The 18,207-nt window shown below is 37.9% G+C and overlaps 1 protein-coding gene and 1 long non-coding RNA gene across 5 annotated transcripts in view; one reads left to right on the top strand and one right to left on the bottom strand.

Annotated features, from left to right (window-relative positions):
- LOC122237978 overlaps positions 1-18,207 on the bottom strand; it is a 60,690-nt gene that overhangs the window by 17,589 nt on the left and 24,894 nt on the right. For 2 of the 4 annotated variants that reach the window (XR_006216827.1, XR_006216828.1), the window contains one exon: positions 2,559-2,655. The exons of the other annotated variants lie outside the window; for them this stretch is intronic. This is a non-coding gene — a long non-coding RNA (uncharacterized LOC122237978). The remainder of the gene's footprint in view (positions 1-2,558; positions 2,656-18,207) is intronic. 4 annotated transcript variants of the gene reach the window in all.
- On the top strand, positions 895-16,074 carry LRIT3 (leucine rich repeat, Ig-like and transmembrane domains 3). The gene is made up of 4 exons (XM_007098256.2): positions 895-1,013; positions 3,927-4,399; positions 13,241-13,546; positions 14,918-16,074. Exons 1-4 carry the CDS (start codon positions 895-897, stop codon positions 16,072-16,074), a joined length of 2,055 nt encoding a protein of 684 aa, XP_007098318.1.

Genomic DNA, 18,207 nt, shown 5'->3' with positions numbered 1-18,207 from the left:
ACCCAATACAATAATAGCAAGATTAAATTATATATGTGTGTGTGTGTGTGTGTGTGTGAGAGAGAGATCAGGCAAGGCCAATCAATACACACACACATACACACACACACACGCCACTAAATCCATGACTATCAACTGTCGATGAGGATTTTCCATCTTCTGTGATTGGAGGTAGTTTTTAATTATTGAATTACATTTTTGTTTTCTGATAGAGCCTAATTTTGCTAAAAGAAATGGATCTTCAGATCTGGCTTGATGCCCATAACTTGGGAAACTAATGTAGAATAAAATATATTCTTAAACCAAGATAATGGCCTTCATTACAAACAAACATGCTGCACTGAGGTGACGTGGGAGAGCTGCAGGAGACATTCTCACCAGAGCCTGGGTCCTGCTACTCAGTGGTGGATTGAAGCATTTTGCCTAAAAAATCTAGGTACTGGGTTTTGTTTACTTTGTTTTTGGAGATCACAAATGCAAAAACTATAATTTATAATGTTCTATAAATAAGCTGCAGTATTTTCTAGCACCCCTAAAACATTGAATTGTTTTAAACGTTAAGTGTATCTTCACAGTATAGTAGCAATTACATTCATAGGAAAAGGATTTAATAGGCATTTCCTTGCAAATCTGGAGATGGGCAACTATTGAAATTTTCTTGACATGTGCTTGATTTTCATATTCCTTGGAATGTGTTACTTTGCTGAAACCATTTTCAAAGCCTAGGTCGATTGATCCCCTGTAAAATACACTTGAAGGTTAAGTAACTACAGATCTCAGCTAATCCTATCTAATCTGCTGTTACTAAATGGCTGTTTGCATTCCTGGCACACCAGTTTCTGAAGTTTAGGATTTGGTTTTTACTTTCTGTTCAAATAACCTCTACAAGGAGCGATGCGTCTTTCAGCATGCCTGTGCATTGTGCTCATTAGCTTTTTGGAGGGAGTGAGCTGTTCATGTCCTTCACAGTGCACCTGCGATTATCATGGCAGAAATGACGGCACAGGATCAAGGTATGCTCCTCTCCTTGCTATTAAGTGTTCTAATGATTTTGTTGGAAAAGGACTCCAACTAGGCAGCCTTATTTTGAAAGCAAATTGTTGACCAGGTATCAGAGGACAGAAGGTTTAATTTACCTAAGCTTTAGCTTAATTGTGTTAATACCAGTTGCTCACTCCATTGTTTTCATTTTGAGCAATTCAGCTCTTAAAACCCTCTCAAATTATCTGAGACTCTCAAACACATTCTGTGTAACCAAAATCTTCACTGCACTCATATTCACAACATGTCCCTTTTAGGTCAAACCACTGAAATGTGTGTGGCCAGCTCAGCTTGTTTACAGAAGGCATGAGAGGGAGGGCCAATCTAGGAGGTACCAGAGCATTTGCTTCCCTGATTTCCCATTTCTTTTTCATGCCTTCTGGATAGACCTTAAAAAGTAGGAAGGAAGATCACAAGAGTGAATTTAGAGATGTTCAGTTAGAATTTTTCATTTTAAGGTATTGGAGTTTACAAAGAAAAGTTGGAAAGATACAAATCAGCCTTGTCTATTGCAGACACTGGGGGGCCTCACTGAAGTTAATCTCTGGGCTGCTTTAACATCTACCTGTGGAGTGAGAATACTTACATACTAATAATGTAGTGAGTCCTTTGAGATAGAAGTTAAATGCAAAACAGAACTGTTGTTAGCAAAACCTGGTAGAACTTGATTTTGGTGAGGGGGAGGTGGGGGGGGGGGAGGATATTTAATAACAACCAGATTATTTTGTGGCTTGGTTGAAGTGAACAGTGAGCCTCTCATTGAAAGTAATTAGTTAAAAGAATCGCCCAATTTACGTCTTAAAACTATTTTTTTAATTTTTATTTTTTAATGTTTATTTTTGAGAGAGAGAGAGAGAGAGAGAGTACGAGGATGGGAGGGGCAGAGAGAGAGAGACACACACAGAATCCGACGCAGGCTCCAGGCTCTGAGCTGTCAGCACAGAGCCTGATGCAGGCCTCAAACCCATGAACCTTGAGATCATGACCTGAGCCAAAGTCAGACGCTTAACCAGCTGAGCAACCCAGGCCACTATATCTTACAACTTTAAACAAATAAACAATAACAAGTAAAATATATTTTTGAGTAATTTGATTTGTTATTGTTTGAACTTTACTTAACCAACTCTTTGTATCTTTTTGGGATATTCACTAAGTAGGTTAAGACAAGGAAAGAATGTAACAAATTAAAGACCTACTTGGCAAAAGATATGAAGCAGTTAATGACTAGGGGCTCTGGAATTTTGAGAAAACAGCCACAGAAATGTTTATTTTTTTCCCCATGATAACCCCATTATTGATTTTATAAAAACCATAGCACATTATGCCTGGCAAGGACTCTAGAAATAATCTAGTTTGACTGCTGTCCTTTTATAAACAAAGAAACACAACCATACAGAGATTAAATGACTTGTCCAAGGTCACAACACTGAGTTGATGCAGTGACTGGTTGATAAAGATGCTACGTCTTTCAGCTTCCTATCCAGGCTTTTTTCCATTATGCTGGATTGCTGACTTACCATTCTGGTATAAAATAGCACTGAAAGTTGTAATTTGGAATAGAGATGAAGAAAAAGAGGTGTTCCTAGAGAATTCCAATGATTCCATAGTCTTCTCCTAAAGTTACAGAAAGGAGATGATATTGTCAGTGCACTCCAGCTTTCTGCTACCTACTTCCCTTTACATTATACACTGGCTTTTAAAATTCACTGATTTAATGTCCTGTTTTTACCAAATGGCTGTTTCATTGTTATTATGTACTACAAGTATAATAGACTGTAATTTAGACTATGCTTTGCAAAATTTTTATTGTTCATTTTTCAGCAATCCAGTGGGAGTGAGTATGAATGAGGGATAAATAAGTCTTTTTTCAGGTTAAAATGAATCTAAATTCTCTGATTCTTCATACTTTATATCCACAGAGGGTACAGGCTTGTTTTTCTATGCCTGTTTTACAAATGCCATTAAACAAGATCACAATGTGACTTACTCAAGGTCACTTAAGTTAGTGAGTGGTAAAAGAAATAAACTTGCAGTTTCTGGTTTATTCCTTAGGCTGAAAGGAACTCACCGGTCACATTAAAATAGAGTTCAACTTTAAGCATCTAGTTTGAACACTTGGCTTTTTTTTTTCCTCCTTCCTTCCTTTTTAAGTTATTTAAAAGGGATCAATTTATAACGTTAACAGGGGATTTTAAAAATATGGGTCATTTCCTAAAGTGGTTAAAAGTGTGTACTTTAGAGTTGGACAGATGTGGGTTTAATAGGTGGCTGTGTAATCCACTGGCCATATGACCTTCAGCAGTTACCGCACATTGGTGGGCCTCAGTTATTTTATCTGTAAAAATGAGATTAATGATAAAAAATGGCAAACACCCATTATTATGTGCCAGGAAGGTATAAAATTTTACACCCATTTCAATTAATCATCCTAACAGTGCCATGTGGGAAAATGAAGTTGAGGGACTGATGTGGCTTTTCATGTCCACAAAGGAAGTGGCAGAGCTTAGATCTGAACCAAGATCAGCCTGACTCCAGAGCCGGTGCCTTTACCTATTACCCAGTATCTACCTTATAGGGCTGTTGATAAATTAGGTGGATGTGATGTGTGTTGTACAGGTCTGACACATAAAGAGTTCCATCAATAGTAGGTTGAAACACATGAAATTGCTGATATCTGATCATTTTTATCCTACTAAAATGGCCATTTCATATGATTCAACCTAAAAGAAGATGATGGTGATGATGAATTATGAATAGGTCAGCCAGGCTGAACAGGTATTTTGTGAAAACGAGTAGGAAATGAAAAACTGATGCATGTTTCAAGTATTATTTTTTCACGTGGGTCTTGGAAAGCAGGTTTCCTTCCACTGCTTTTGTGACACTAGGTCGGTGCTATGTAATGACCTGGATATGAATGAGGTCCCTATGAACTTCCCTGTGGAAACTGTGAAGCTACGTATAGAGAAGACTGTCATCCGCAGAATCCCCGCAGAGGCCTTCTACTACCTGGTGGAGCTCCAGTACCTCTGGGTGACTTACAATTCCGTGGCCAGCCTTGATGCCAGCAGCTTTTACAACCTAAAGCAGCTGCATGAGTTGCGCTTGGATGGAAATTCTCTGGCTGCTTTCCCTTGGGCATCTCTGCTGGACATGCCCCAGCTGAGGACCCTGGATTTGCACAACAACAGAATAACCAGTGTGCCTAACGAGGTGGTCAGGTACCTGAAGAACCTTGTCTACTTGGATTTATCAAGCAACAGGCTAACCACACTACCACCAGATTTCCTGGAGAGCTGGTCCCACTTACTTACAACATCGTCAAGAAGCCTGGACCTTTCACCACAAAGAATTATTCTTGGTAAGCTCAGAAGCCTCTGGGCTTCTTGGGTCCAGATTATTTGCTTTGCGTGCCTTCAGCTGTTCAGCCTTTTCACATTTATTGAATTTGGCTTTTTACTCTATACTTGAGTTTTTGATGGAATGGCACTTTATTGGTTGACTTAGGGTCAATTGACTTGTTTACCCTGTGTAACGTGTAATGGCTCTCTATGAGTGCTGGAGGGAGGGTGGCAGGCACTATGTGTGTTGGAGGAGTGAGGAGAGTTAGTTTCATAAACTGAGAGACTGATGGTGCTGTCAGAGATACTGGGGCTGAGTGACAAAACCTACCAACCTGCCCTGTTTCTGTGAACATATCAATGCTCCATGCTCTGCCACAGTCAACCTGCTCTGTTCTCTTTTCAGCCCTTCATCAGGCTCTTCAGGAGTAGAAGAGGGGCACTGGCATCTTTATGAGGTGGCAGTGGTTTAATTAATTAGGGAGAACAGCTTCCAAATTTTCTTAATCTAAAAAGAAATGATGAAGGCACCAGTTATTGGGGTCTCCTAGTGGATTTGGTCTCTTAGTTTAACTGTGATATGTTTTGTAGACTTTGATCTTGACTTTGTTTAGGTTCTATGGGTATTTGTCTTGGGTTCTTAAAGTGTAAACTCCTTTCAGTAAGTCTATCTCTTCCTTTTTTTGTATCTTCCCACAGTGCTTTGCACGGCGCTCTACACATGGCAAATGCCCGGTAAATGTGGTTGCCAGATTGAAATCAGGGAACTGAGACCCTTCTCCAGGGGTATCTGTGGGCAGTGAGGTCTTTCATACTTTTGTGTGTGACACAAGCCTGAGGCTCTGATCAAGTTGATTTCCTAAATTCTTGTTCACCCAGTAAGCCTAGGTCATTAGTTCACCAGTTATGTCCATCAGGGCTGCAGGAGAGGCTGTATTTCTCAGGATGAAAGAACTGGGTCTTTGGTCAGGGAAATGACTTATAAGCCTTTTGGCGTGAGAGGCAACTCGATGCTAAATTTGTGCCAGGAATTCCTATTGACCAATATCACATGCTCAAATATTTGCCAAAGCAAATTATAAATAAAGATAACTGAGATTTTTTTTTTTTTGATAAAAAGGAAAAATGCTGTGGCAGCATTTAAATGATTTTAGCATTGCTTTTGTTGAAATGTAAATACATTTTGGTGCTTATGAGACTAAAAATATGAGTGATAAAAACCAGACAAGAAGAGGAAAAGTCATGTAATTTTTTAATTTATGGCTATTTTTTGTTTACCTACTGTTTATCTAATATTTCAAACATTTCTATTAGAGAATAAAAGGAATATTATAGGATGGATTGGGGAAAAATATTAGTTTAATTTAACAATAGTTGTGGAGTCCTTCTTATTATGTACACCATGACAGGCACCGTGTAAACCTGTACAGCAGTATTTATTTACTCTACTTTAGCCACTAATTTAGTCCTTATGAGTAACACTAATAGCTAGAAATTGTCTTAAACATTGAGATTCTATTTCTCTACACATTTTTCTAAGTTTCTTTGAAAGTGACTCTTGGTTCTAATAGAATTACCAAATGGAGCTCTATAGTAGAAAATAAAATCAAATTAATAAATTCTTATTAATAGCTCTCTAATGACTAGTCACTAATATTGCTAATATCATTATGAAGAATTGATTTATGGGACATTAATATTGTTCCCTTGTGAGTTAAATCTGGATAAAAGTTTAGGGATCAAACTGAAAAGGGTTATGAAATCTCACAGTCCTAAGAGATAAACATCTTTATCTATGCTTCAGGGTTCAGACTGTTCAAAAGCAGATTCTTTAAAAAGGTGACATGAAAATACTTTTGGTATAACATTAAACTGAGAAATCAGGGTATGTAATTATACATATTCATGATCATAACTATTTTAAAATGTGCAAAGAGGAACGCCTGGGTGGTTCAGTAGGTTGAGTGTCTGACTCTTGAGTCTGACTCAGGTCATGATCCCAGGGTTGTGTTGTGGGATTCAGCCCTGAATTGGGCCCTGCACTGAGTGTGGAGTCTGCTTAGGACTCTCTCTCTCAATCTCTCCCTCTGTCCCTCTCCCCTGCTTGCAATGCTGTCTCTAAAATACAATACAATACAATACAATACAATACAATACAATACAATACAATACAATATAATACAATACAAATAAATAAAATGTGCAAAGAAAAAAATTTAAAAATACACTAGCTGGTTAATTGTCCTCTTTGGGTGGTGGTACATCTTTTCAGTATTCTATATTTTCAAAATGTTCTGCTTTGGTCATGCATTGCTTTTATAATAGTGATGATAATAATGATAATAAATAACAAAAGATATTTTGAAACATGCCCAACCATATGTGGCCGCTGATCTTAGCAAAATCACAGCCTGCTATGTAACAAAAGGGGAAAGAAATGCTCTCCTCTAATAAGAAGATTGGCTCGGGGCACCTGGGTGGCTCAGTCAGTTAAGCATTTGACTTTGGCTCAGGTCACGATCTCATGGTTCGTGGGCTTGAGCCCCGCGTCGGGCTCTGTGCTGACAGACAGCTCAGAGCCTGGAGCCTGCTTCAGATTCTGTATCTCCCTCTCTCTCTGCCCCTCCTCCGCTCACGCTCTCTCTCTGTCTCTCAAAAATGAATAAATGTTAAAAAAAATTAGAAAAAAAAAAAAGACTGGCTCATGTGTGTGAATCACACACAGAAAACTCGGGTTTTTCATCTGGAAAATGGAGATAGGAGGACTCACTCCCTCTTTTCTGACTCATAAGACTGTAATGAGAATATTATAAGATATTTTATGTGACAGTTCTTTAGAATATGAGGTGGACAGTCTCTGAGGTTATAATTTTAGATCAACAATAATCCACAACAGCTGTGACTGAGATAGATGTGTCTTATAAAGAAAGACTCCTCTTTTTTGGCTTTTTCTGTTATTTTAACTATATTGGAGTCTTCTAATTTCGTCATTAAAATATGGCGGTGAGAACCAGTTCTAGCTTTTCTAGAACTCAGGTTTTAACTGTGGCAATTATATCTTTCCAAGTACCCTCTAGAATTTACTTTTCTATTATTATGGTGGAACACATTCTGCTTTTATTTAATTGTTATTGTACCGTGTTCATTATTGTTAGCAGACAGCGGTTCTGTTTGTAACCATAATAGTAATAGGTAATATTGATGGAGTGCTTACTCAAGGCCAAGTCTCGTTCTTATATTTTACATATATAACTTCTTCCAGTCTCACGTTAACCCTGTATTAAGTATCATTTCATCCCCATTTTACAGAAGAATTGAGACACAAGTTAAGCCACAAGCCCAAATTTACTCATCATACTCATGGAGCTGGGGTGTGAATACAGGCTGTTTGGCTCCAGAACCCATGTGCTTCCACACTCTTTTGTAATGTATTGTATGTAATAATACTAGAGTTAGTTTCCTCACGTATGCATTACTATCTCTTTAAATCATATATTTATTTAATATAAAAAAATTAGGGAGAGGCTTTTCCATGACTCTTCTTTCTACATGAGTAAAAATATCAGCTTAATCAAATTATCCTCTAATGTATCATAAAAACATAAACAAGTGTCTTGCAAGTAAACATTTAAGTGAACTGTGAAACTAGATTGGAGTTTTGATTTGCAATACAGATAAATTTCCATGGTCTCTTTCTCCAGAATAGACAAATATTTACACAGGCAGACTCTGTGAGGCTCCACACTCTTTGTCTTGGAGGAAAAAGCTTGCAGTAGGAGAGGATATAAAATGCTTTTCTGGGTGCTTTTTACTGGCACCCAAATTTGCTCAATTGCAAACATAAGCTCTTCTCCAGATTAGAATTAAGTTTGCCTGAAGGGCAGCGGCCACATGAGTATTCCCACAAAATTTTCTAAAATGGCATTAATTTAATTCAACAAACACCTGTCAGTCCCTGTTGCTATGCTTGTTCTTTGCTAGGCACCAAGGAGACAAATCCACGCAGTTAAGGCTGATTCCGTGCTAGGTGCTCTTCTAAGGACTCCCTGGCAGTATCTCAGCCTTCAGGACAATACCATAAAGTGGGTCTGTACTACCACCTTTTTACAGCTGGTGGAGAGGCAGTCAAGCTTCAAGTTCAGTTTATCTCCAGAGATATCATTCTTTTGTTTTTCAAACGTTTTCTAAATGGAGGAGTTGAAGTATAACTTACATACCATGGATCTTAAGTACACAACTTAGAAAATGATGATAAATGCCATACCTCCACAGAACCTACACCCTCACCAAGATACGGAATAATTTTATCACACTGGAAAAGTTCCCCTTTGTCTTTTTTCAGTCAATCTCCTCCATTCCAAGCAACCACTATTTTTTTTTCTTTTTAAAAAATTTCTAATGTTTATTCTCGAAGGAGAGAGATACAGAGCATGAGCAGGGAGAAGCAGAGACAGAGGGAGACACAGAAGCCGAAGCAGGCTCCAGGCTCCGAGCTGTCAGCACAGAGCCCCATGTGGGGCTTGAACCCACAAACCATGAGATCATGACCTGAGCCGAAGTCGGACGCTTAACTGACTGAGCCAACCAGGCACGCCTTCCACTATTTTTATTTCTATCACAGTAGGTTAATTTTGTTTGCCCTAGAATTTTATGTAAATGGAATCATCTAAAATACACTCTTGTGCCTGGCTTCTTTCATTTAGCATTATTGTTCTTGAGATTCATCCATGTCGCTGCATGTACGGATAGTTCCTTTTGCTGAGTCATACTCAATTTTATGAATGTATGAATTGTTTATCCTTTCTCCTGTTTTTGGACACATGGGCTCTTACCAAGTTTTTAGCTATTATGAATTAAGCTGCTGTTATCATTTTTATGCAAAGGTTTTTGTGGCACCTATTTTCTATTTCTCTTGGATAAATACCCAGGATTGAAATTGCTAGGTCCTAAGATGGCTATACAACTCCTTAAGAAACTGCCAATTTTCCAGAGGTTGTACCATTTTACACCCCCACTAGCACTGTGTAACAGTCTACTTGCTCCATATCCTCACCAACACTTGATGTTATCAGTCTTTTTCATTTCAGTCATTTCCTAGGGGTGGGTGGTCAGGGAGTGATTTCGCATTGTGATTTTAATTTGCATTTCCCTGATGACTAATGGAATTGACCATGTTTTCATTGGGCCATTGGTCATTGCTATATTCCTTTATGCCAATATACAATTTTTAAAAGTCATTTTCTTTTTAGTATTGAATACAAGCCTTTTGTCAATTATGTGTATTATTAATATTGTCTCCAAGTCTGTAGTTTGTTTATTCATTTTCTTCATGGTGTCTTTGGTAAGAAACTTTTAAATTTTAGTGACGTCTGATTTACCAGCTTTTTCTTTTATAGTTAGTGCCTTTTGTGTCTCATCTAAGAAATATTTGTCTTCCTACAAGTCACAGAAATATTCTGTTTTCCTTATAGTTTTAACTATTATGTTCAGTCTCTGGCTTTATATTCTTGGCTTTTATGCTTATGACTGTGGTGCATCTCAAATAGTCTTTGAGTGTAGCATGAGGTAGGGGTTGAGGTTTTTTCCAAACAGATGTCCAGTTGTTCCAGCACCCATTTGTTGAAAAGACTTTACTTTCCCCCTTGAATTGTTAGACACTACTGCCATTACAAAACAGACTAAGGCATGGTCTTTGCTTTCAAGAGCTTATAGAATAACTTTGGTACAAGAATTTATTGCTGACTTTTCACACACACACAAAATAGCACAATTAATTCAACTACTGTGATGCATGGAAAACATTATCCTTTTAGAAAAGGAATAAGGCAAAGTTGGCTTGCCCCATCCAAGAATAGTTACATAAACTAAATTAATTAATGCAAATTACTGTGACTGTGGTGGGTGTGTTGCCTTGAAGGAATGCAGTGCAAATAACAGTTTAACTTCAGGGAGTTCTTGTACCTTTGTCCCCCAAAGGAAAAAAACAAAAAACAAAAAACACAAAACACCTGATGAATGTGTTCAGCACTCAGTTCATTATTATTATTCAGGCTCTAAAAGTTGTGCCTTTGACCTTGGATGTTTCAAATCTAGAATAAACATTATGTTTTTGAGGAATTTAAAATATTTTCCTGTTTTATGTAACTTTTAGACATAACTTTTAGACATAAAAGTAGGATTAATTTTTAAGAGAATTTTGTTTCACCATTAACACATTTTTAGGACAGTTTCAAAGCATGAGTAGACCCGTTAATGTTACAGTTCTTGGATGGTTCCCCATGTAGACATTTGTGCTCCGGACATCGCTGCTTTGACATGTGTTTATAGATAACAGCACTATAGCTGCCACCCGGTGGCCCTAAATATTTTTAGGTGATGAAATGAGTTATGGTGGAAGGGGTAGTAGATTAGGAGGCTAAAACATCTGGGATTTAGTCAGGACTCTAAGCTACTTACAGAATCAAGGCAGTAATCTCTTTGTGCTTTAGCATCCTCTGATGTGAGACTTGGAGAATCACACTAGCTTCCCGAGGTCAATATAAGACATACAGTGCTTGGGAATGAGATTTAAAATCAGGATACTGAGGTTCAAATCCTGACTATATTCAGTTGTGTAACGACAGGAAGACCCTTAACCTCTCTGAGTGCTGGCTTTTTCCTCTTTAAAATGATGATGATAAAAAAAAAATGATGATGATACTAATATTATCTACCTCATGCTATTGTCAGGCTTGAGGTAGACAAATCCTTCAGCATACTTAGCACTGCTGGAAGACAATTTTCCATGGTCTCTCACAATTCTGCCTGTCTAGTGAGCAGGGGCAGTCATTGCCTTTTGTTCTGAACTATCTTTTTAAGGATGTTTATGTAGAGAACTGCTTTGGAAGGTAAAGATGTATCTCCCTCCAGAGCAAAGGGTAGGCATGTTTACTGCCCAGTATAAGGGAGATAATAACATCTTCCTCCAGATCTCCTTCATCTCTGACCAGAAGTCTTATGTCTTCTGCCAACTGGTCACCCTAAAGTTGGATAAAACTCAGACCCTTTACAATTCTTGACAAGTACAATATTTGTCATACAGGAAACAATAACTGTCAACTTGTTTTGTTATTCTTTTATAAAGCAAAAATTTAGCATAACAAGTGTTTTGAGAGCAAAAAGTATTATCCACATGTTAATTGTTACATGACAGAATGAATTTGATGTTTGCTGGCAAGTTGGATATTAGAGAACTGGTCATAGATTCACAGGACTAAATTTAAGAGGAAGAAGTTCAAGATAATTCATCCATGGAAGAAGTGAAATTTCTAAGAAGATAAAAAAACTAAATTTTTATAAATTCTGGCAGAAAAATATGAACCACTCATGAAGTGCTATTCTAATAAAAATAGACATAAAGAGACATAAATAGAATTTATGAAGTTAAATCTTTTAACATGGTTAGAATGTTTAAAAATTATGATTGTCTTTTCTCCTTATGAATCAATGTTATAATCCACTCCATTAGTAAAAAGCCACAACCATAAATCTTTTTGAGATAAATCTCTTTCAGCTTTGCGCTTTATTTACATGGGACATCACCCTTAATATCATTAGAGAGATTTTTGTCTGACCAAAGGCTCTGAAGCACTACCTGAGATCCTTCTAGGATATTAGCAAATAATTATATACTTTCACTGTCCCTGGATTTGATTTTTGCTCTGAAGCCCTTTCTTAATTTGAGAACTTTGGAGAGGCTGGGTTTAAGAAGCAATTTTATTACTCAACCCAGCAAGTTTTGGCTCCTTTATATTTAGCAGTTCTTCCTTTAGCTGTTGTCTGCCCTTCACATTTTACTACGAGCAGCAAGGAGTACCGGGCAGCAGTTTCAACACTCCGTGTGGAAGGAAATATCAATGGCTGGAACATTCATTTCCTTGAATGTGTTTTCTCCTTTCCATGTTAACCACAGGTGGCAGTGTTTCTAAACTTTCTGCCACTCCATAAAAGGGTCTCCTTTCTTCTGGTTTCCAATAGTTACATTTTCCTCACTTGCCTTTAAAGCTCTCATGGACACTCTTCTTGAAGGCCAAAGCATGTCTGCTAACAGTTCTGAAAGCTGAGGCAGTCCTCCAACTGGAGGCTGTCAGCTAACTCTATTCCTTGCTGCTGCTTCTCTCTTGAAGGGGGATTTGGGTAGGGCACCTGTATGGCCCCCGTGCATGGCATTCATGGCAAGCTCTGTTCCAGCCTCTCCCAGTCTCCAGTCTTATCTCCTGACATCTCCTGCATCTCACTCTACATGCTACACAGAACTTGTCCTCCAAAGGTCTTCACATCACGCAAACCCAAGACACAGTGCAGGCAGAGTTAGGTGTCTCTCTACACCCTCCAATACCTACGGTAACAGAAGTACTTTCATAACATGCTAGAAATATCTCTATTAGTGTATTTATAGTATTCTGTGGTACTTGGATTAGAATCTTGGCTCAGATGCTGATTAGCTATGTGGCCTTGGTCAAATCATTTGATTTCTCTATATCTCAGCTTCTTCATTTTTGAAATGAGGACACTAATACTCTTCTTCATAGGATTTTTGGGATTAAATAATAGAGGTACGTCCTTAGAACAGAGACCTGTACAGAGTAAATGCTCAGTAAATGTTGGCTACAATCATTAATGGTCAGAAATGACAGGCTATGTTCATTCAGGTAGCCAGATTGTAGGGCAAAACTGACAGAGAGGTGACTCCCCTTTCATCTCTCAAAGCACTTCTGTTTTTAGGGAGACAGCGCAAATGCTTGCTTGCCCAAGTGACTATGATGTAAACTGAAGTCATCTGTTGATAACCTTTATCAATCTTTTCCTCCCTTCTGGTTTAGGTCTGCAGGACAACCCTTGGTTCTGTGACTGTCACATTTCTAAAATGATCGAGTTGTCAAAAGTTGCTGACCCTGCTGTAGTGCTTCTTGATCCACTGATGATATGTAGTGAACCTGAGAGCCTGACAGGGATTTTATTTCAGCGGGCTGAGTTGGAACAGTGTTTGAAGCCATCAGTGATGACGTCGGCCACCCAGATCACATCTGCTCTGGGCAGTAATGTTCTGCTGCGGTGTGATGCTACTGGCCAGCCTACTCCACAGCTCACGTGGACCAGATCTGACAGCTCACCAGTTAATTATACAGGTATTTTCTTAATTTAGGCCTATAAAACAAGAAGTTTGCAAAGGTCTGAATTGAAACTCATGGTTTTGTGTGATTTGAAATTGGCTAGTTAATTCTAATAAAATACACCAAAATTATTGGGTGAAAGGACTTTGAAAAGTTCATTTTATTCGTTAATCTTTTCCTCAGTTTATCTGACTAGCTACGTAGATGAAATTAGATAATCTGATTTTTAGACAGAAACATGATCCAATGGATGGATGACTGCAAATAAGGCCTTTGTCTTGCTGCATCATCTTGGGATATGGCTCACTTTCAAATGTATATCTATTACAGTTTTCTTTAAAAAAAGATTTTAATATAGGTTTCCCATTTTTGAATGAGTATTCAAATCATTATTTAAATTACATGCAAACCTTATTATGAAACAAAAAGTATGTAATTTTTAGAAAAATTGGTTACATAGACTTTTCAGATCCTACTCTGACCAACTCAGTGCTTTGGCTTTAGTTTCAATAGTGATATTCTGATTAATTAGAGTGATATATTTTAAAAACTTACTGAAGCTAAATGTAAATCAAGATAGATATAAAGAAACCTGATGGAATAAAAAATAGCTAAGGCCTAATATTCTTATAAATAGACAGTAAAAGGCCCACAGCTTAAGGTAGCAAGCTAAATTCTGGGATCCTAGGATAGTGCTCAGTACATTATTATTCTTCATAAAGATTCAGAAACCAAGACAGAATGGTAATATGTTAGATTTTAGTCTTTAGGAAAGTAAAATTCCAATTTTGCAAAAACTGTATATTATTCTGCAAATAATAGAATCCATGGTTTACTAATTTATTTAGATTAACTATAAAATGAAAGATTGAGAATACTAATTTTGACTCCTCTATGCCAGAAAGTTATCTGCTATGCCAGCCAGCTATGTAGATAGATAGCATTTTATTACAATGAAAAAATATCTTGGGAAATATTTAAGTAAGATCTTATAATAACCATTTCATAGTGAGTTAAAATTGGAAAGGATCTTTGAGACCACTTTGTCTTCTCTTATTTTAAAAATATAGTAACAGAGGCTTAAAGACACCAATTGACTTGTCTGAAATCAAACACTAATTCATGGACTAACATTTACTAAAACCAAGTCTCCCAATTCATAGCCCCCCATGTCTTTTTAAAATACCATTCCCCATATAGACCTCATGGAACCCAGCATATCAAAGACCTCCATGTAGACAATTTACAGAACTTATCACCTGCCATCAGAGATTTGCAGTGTGCCATTTTCCTCTTGGTTTATGTGAAAGGGATACATGTAGAACCAGATAGGTTGGCATGTTGCTTGAGTTTTTCCTCACAGAGTATATATATTTTTTCTTACAGTAATTCAGGAATCTCCAGGAGAAGGAGTCAGATGGTCCATAATAAGTTTGACAGGCATTTCTTACAAGGATGCTGGGGATTACAAATGTAAGGCCAAAAATTTGGCTGGGATGTCAGAAGCTGTGGTTACTGTGACAGTGGTTGGTGTTGTCACAACCACGGTATTATCAGACACCTCTCAAAGAACTGGAGATCACCTTGAGCAAAGAGCCCAGCCAGGATCTAGATCTACATCCATACCTGGTTCACTGTCATCTCCTTGGTCCTCTAACTCATCTTCTTCCCCTGCTTCTTCCATTTTTCTTTCTACTTCTACTTCCTCTCCTCCCTCCACTGCTTTCTCCTCCTCATCTCCTTTCCTCTCCTCCATTGCATCTTCAATCACAACTCTAAGCACCAGAATTTCAACAAAGCCCACCATGGCCAGCCAGCAGTCATTCCAGCTCCGCCCAGATGGGAAAAGAAATGTAAAGGCGGAGATAGGTGGAAGTAAGTTTCCTTCAGCTAGTGCAAGTAAAAATGAAGAGTTGGCGTCATTGGATCAAGCAATGCCAATGGAGACAAATACCACAATAGAAAATCTCAGAGTAGTCAGTGAGACTGAAGAGAGTGTGACATTGATGTGGAACACTGTCAACACTACACGTAAGTCCGAGGTGACTGTGTTGTATTCCAAGTATGGCGAGAAGGACCTGCTGCTGCTGAATGCAGATTCCAGCAAGGACCAAGTAACCATAGATGGCTTGGAGCCTGGCAGGCAGTACATAGCATGCGTCTGTCCAAAGGGAGTGCCTCCCCAGAAGGACCAATGTATCACTTTTTCTGTTGACAGAGTCAAAGAAGAAGGTGATTCTCAAGTGTCTTTCCTTATCGTGGTGAGCGGTACTGCCTGTGTTGTTGTCTTGCCATTGATATTTTTCCTGTTGTACAAAGTTTGTAAACTGCAATGTGGGTCAGAATCCTTCTGGGAAGATGATTTGGCAAAAGAGACTTATATTCAATTTGAGACCCTGTCCCCCAGGTCTCAAAGTATAGGGGAACTTTGGACGCGAAGGCACAGAGATGATTCTGAAAAATTGCTGCTTTGTTCTAGGTCAAGTGTGGAATCTCAGGTGACCTTTAAAAGTGAAGGTTTGAGACCAGAGTATTATTGCTAAGGTTTTACAACTCAGGCACATGTGAAGTCCATAAAATTTCTTCCGCACAATTAAGGATCTGAGGATGTGGTTGACCCTCTGTTTGGATGACTTTTGGACAGTTTCACATCCTCTATGAAACTCACAAATGGAGTGCTTTTAATTGTGCTTAAAAAAAAATACCATGCGAAGGGCACTTGGCTGGCTGTCAATAGGGCATGTAACTCCTGATCTCAGGGTTGTAAGTTTGAGCCCCATGTTGGGTGTAGAGATTACGTAAAAACTACCATGTGACTTCCGAACTAAAAAGACAAATAGTCTGGGTTTTTGTTATGTGGAAGATGTCCATAGAAATAATGTTTAGGGTACTGCTTAATAAGTTAATAGTATGTTTTAGGATAGTGCTTAGTTCTTAAAAATAAATTCATGTGAGAATAGTTGTCAAAAAGTAAAGTCTGAATTTTAAAAAGATAGTTTTCCAAGAAGTAAAGATTAGCATAACCAGGTAAACCTTGATGTTCATTCATGCTTGAAGTGCTTTATGGCATTTGCTGTGGCTATTTACTGCCATTGCCTACTAGGCGAGAGTGGGAAAGTATAGAATTTTGCATTCATTAAGGTTAAATGCAACCCATTGGAGAGGGAGGGTGCTAGTTCTTGGTACCATTATGCATTACAATACTGTACGGTTGTATTAATATTGCAAGAAAAAACTTCCCTTACCCTTAGAAACATAGGTATTAGGAAAAATAAGTTTAAAAGGAGGATTGTGAACATAGTAAGTCCATTGCTAAAAATAGTAACCATTGCATTCTAATGCATTTGCTAACAGACTGTATGAATCTTTTTAAAAACATAAGTGCTCATTTTGAAACAATCTCCTTAATAGTTTGATATTCACTCTTCTCTTCCCCTCCCTCTTCTCTTTCTCTCTCTCCCTTTCTTCCTTCATTTCTTTTTTTCCCCCTTCTGCTTTGTCAGAAGATATTCAGGTAGTCAAAGGACCACAGCTAAGTTGTTTGTCCTTTGCCAGGTTATATTTTGTTTTGTTTTGGTTTTTAAATATAATTTACTGTCAAGTTAGCTAACACACAGTGTATACAGTGTGCTCTTGGTTTGGGGGGTAGATTCCCATGATTCATCGCTTACATACAACACCCAGTGCTCATCCCAGCAAGTGCCCTCCTCAATGCCCATCACCCATTGCCATGTTATATTTTGATTTCCTGGATAAAGGGAAGAACTCTGAAAATTCTTTTTAGATCTGAAAAGGATGTTTTAGGATCTTGAAGAGCAGCTTCAATGGATTAATTTGGTCAGATTTTCTAGGTCAAAAACATCACGGAAATTGAATTGGAGGGGGGCATATAAACAGATAGGAAAGGGGCGTCACACATAACATTTATGTTTGTTTTTTTTTAAAGAAGTTTATCACCACCTTTACTAAAGATTATATTCCCTTTACATCAGAGATTTTGGAGTACAGAACAGATTTATAAAGGTGTGTCAGGAGTTCTGAAATACCCTGAGAAGCAAGTTCTAAGAAAATCCTGTATTTTTCATAAGGAAAAGACAGGCTTTAATGTAACACATTGTGAAAATTATAATACAGGCACCTGGATAATGAAAAATCATTCATTCCAAATGGCTCTTAATTAAAAAGGAAAAATATTCCTAGTTTAGGAATATTCTGCATATTATGAGGAGACCAGCATGGATGGATGGCCTGTCCAGAGCTCCCAAATGTTCCCTTCTTGTATAATTTCCTTTCTTTTCCTTCTCTTTCCTTTCCAGCCCATTCTTCTTTGGTGCTTTCATCACTGAGTGCATTGTCTAATCATCTAACGGTTTAAAATTTAGTATGAATTGTTAAGATTTGTTAGAAAGATACCTTTTACAGGCAATTTTGTGTTTCACTTCAAGTTGTTGGCTCAACTTATTTTGAATTAATAGATTGCAAAAACTTGCATTTCTTTACTCTCAAGACCTCATGGAGTTCACTGCCATATTTAAAGGGTTCATATAAACAGACTGCCAAAATACCACTACATTAGAAATGATGACTACAGGAGAATGTTACAGATTACTGAGCCAAATGGCACCCAGACTTTACAAAGGTATGTTATTTGTCAAGAAAGGAAACTTGGGACACCC

This window comes from Panthera tigris, chromosome B1, assembly GCF_018350195.1.
Source record: "Panthera tigris isolate Pti1 chromosome B1, P.tigris_Pti1_mat1.1, whole genome shotgun sequence".
Classification (NCBI taxonomy): Eukaryota; Metazoa; Chordata; class Mammalia; order Carnivora; family Felidae; genus Panthera; species Panthera tigris.
The sequence above is the reverse complement of the archived record's forward strand: the minus strand, read 5'-3'. Positions and strand labels throughout refer to the sequence as shown.

Excerpts from the sequence above, each read along its gene's own strand:
- LRIT3 (XM_007098256.2), top strand. The coding sequence starts at position 895 with ATGCGTCTTTCAGCATGCCTGTGCATTGTGCTCATTAGCTTTTTGGAG. Across the intron at positions 1,014-3,926 it reads AATGACGGCACAGGATCAAG|GTCGGTGCTATGTAATGACC; the intron begins GTATGCTCCTCT and ends TTGTGACACTAG. Across the intron at positions 13,547-14,917 it reads CTCACCAGTTAATTATACAG|TAATTCAGGAATCTCCAGGA; the intron begins GTATTTTCTTAA and ends TTTTTCTTACAG.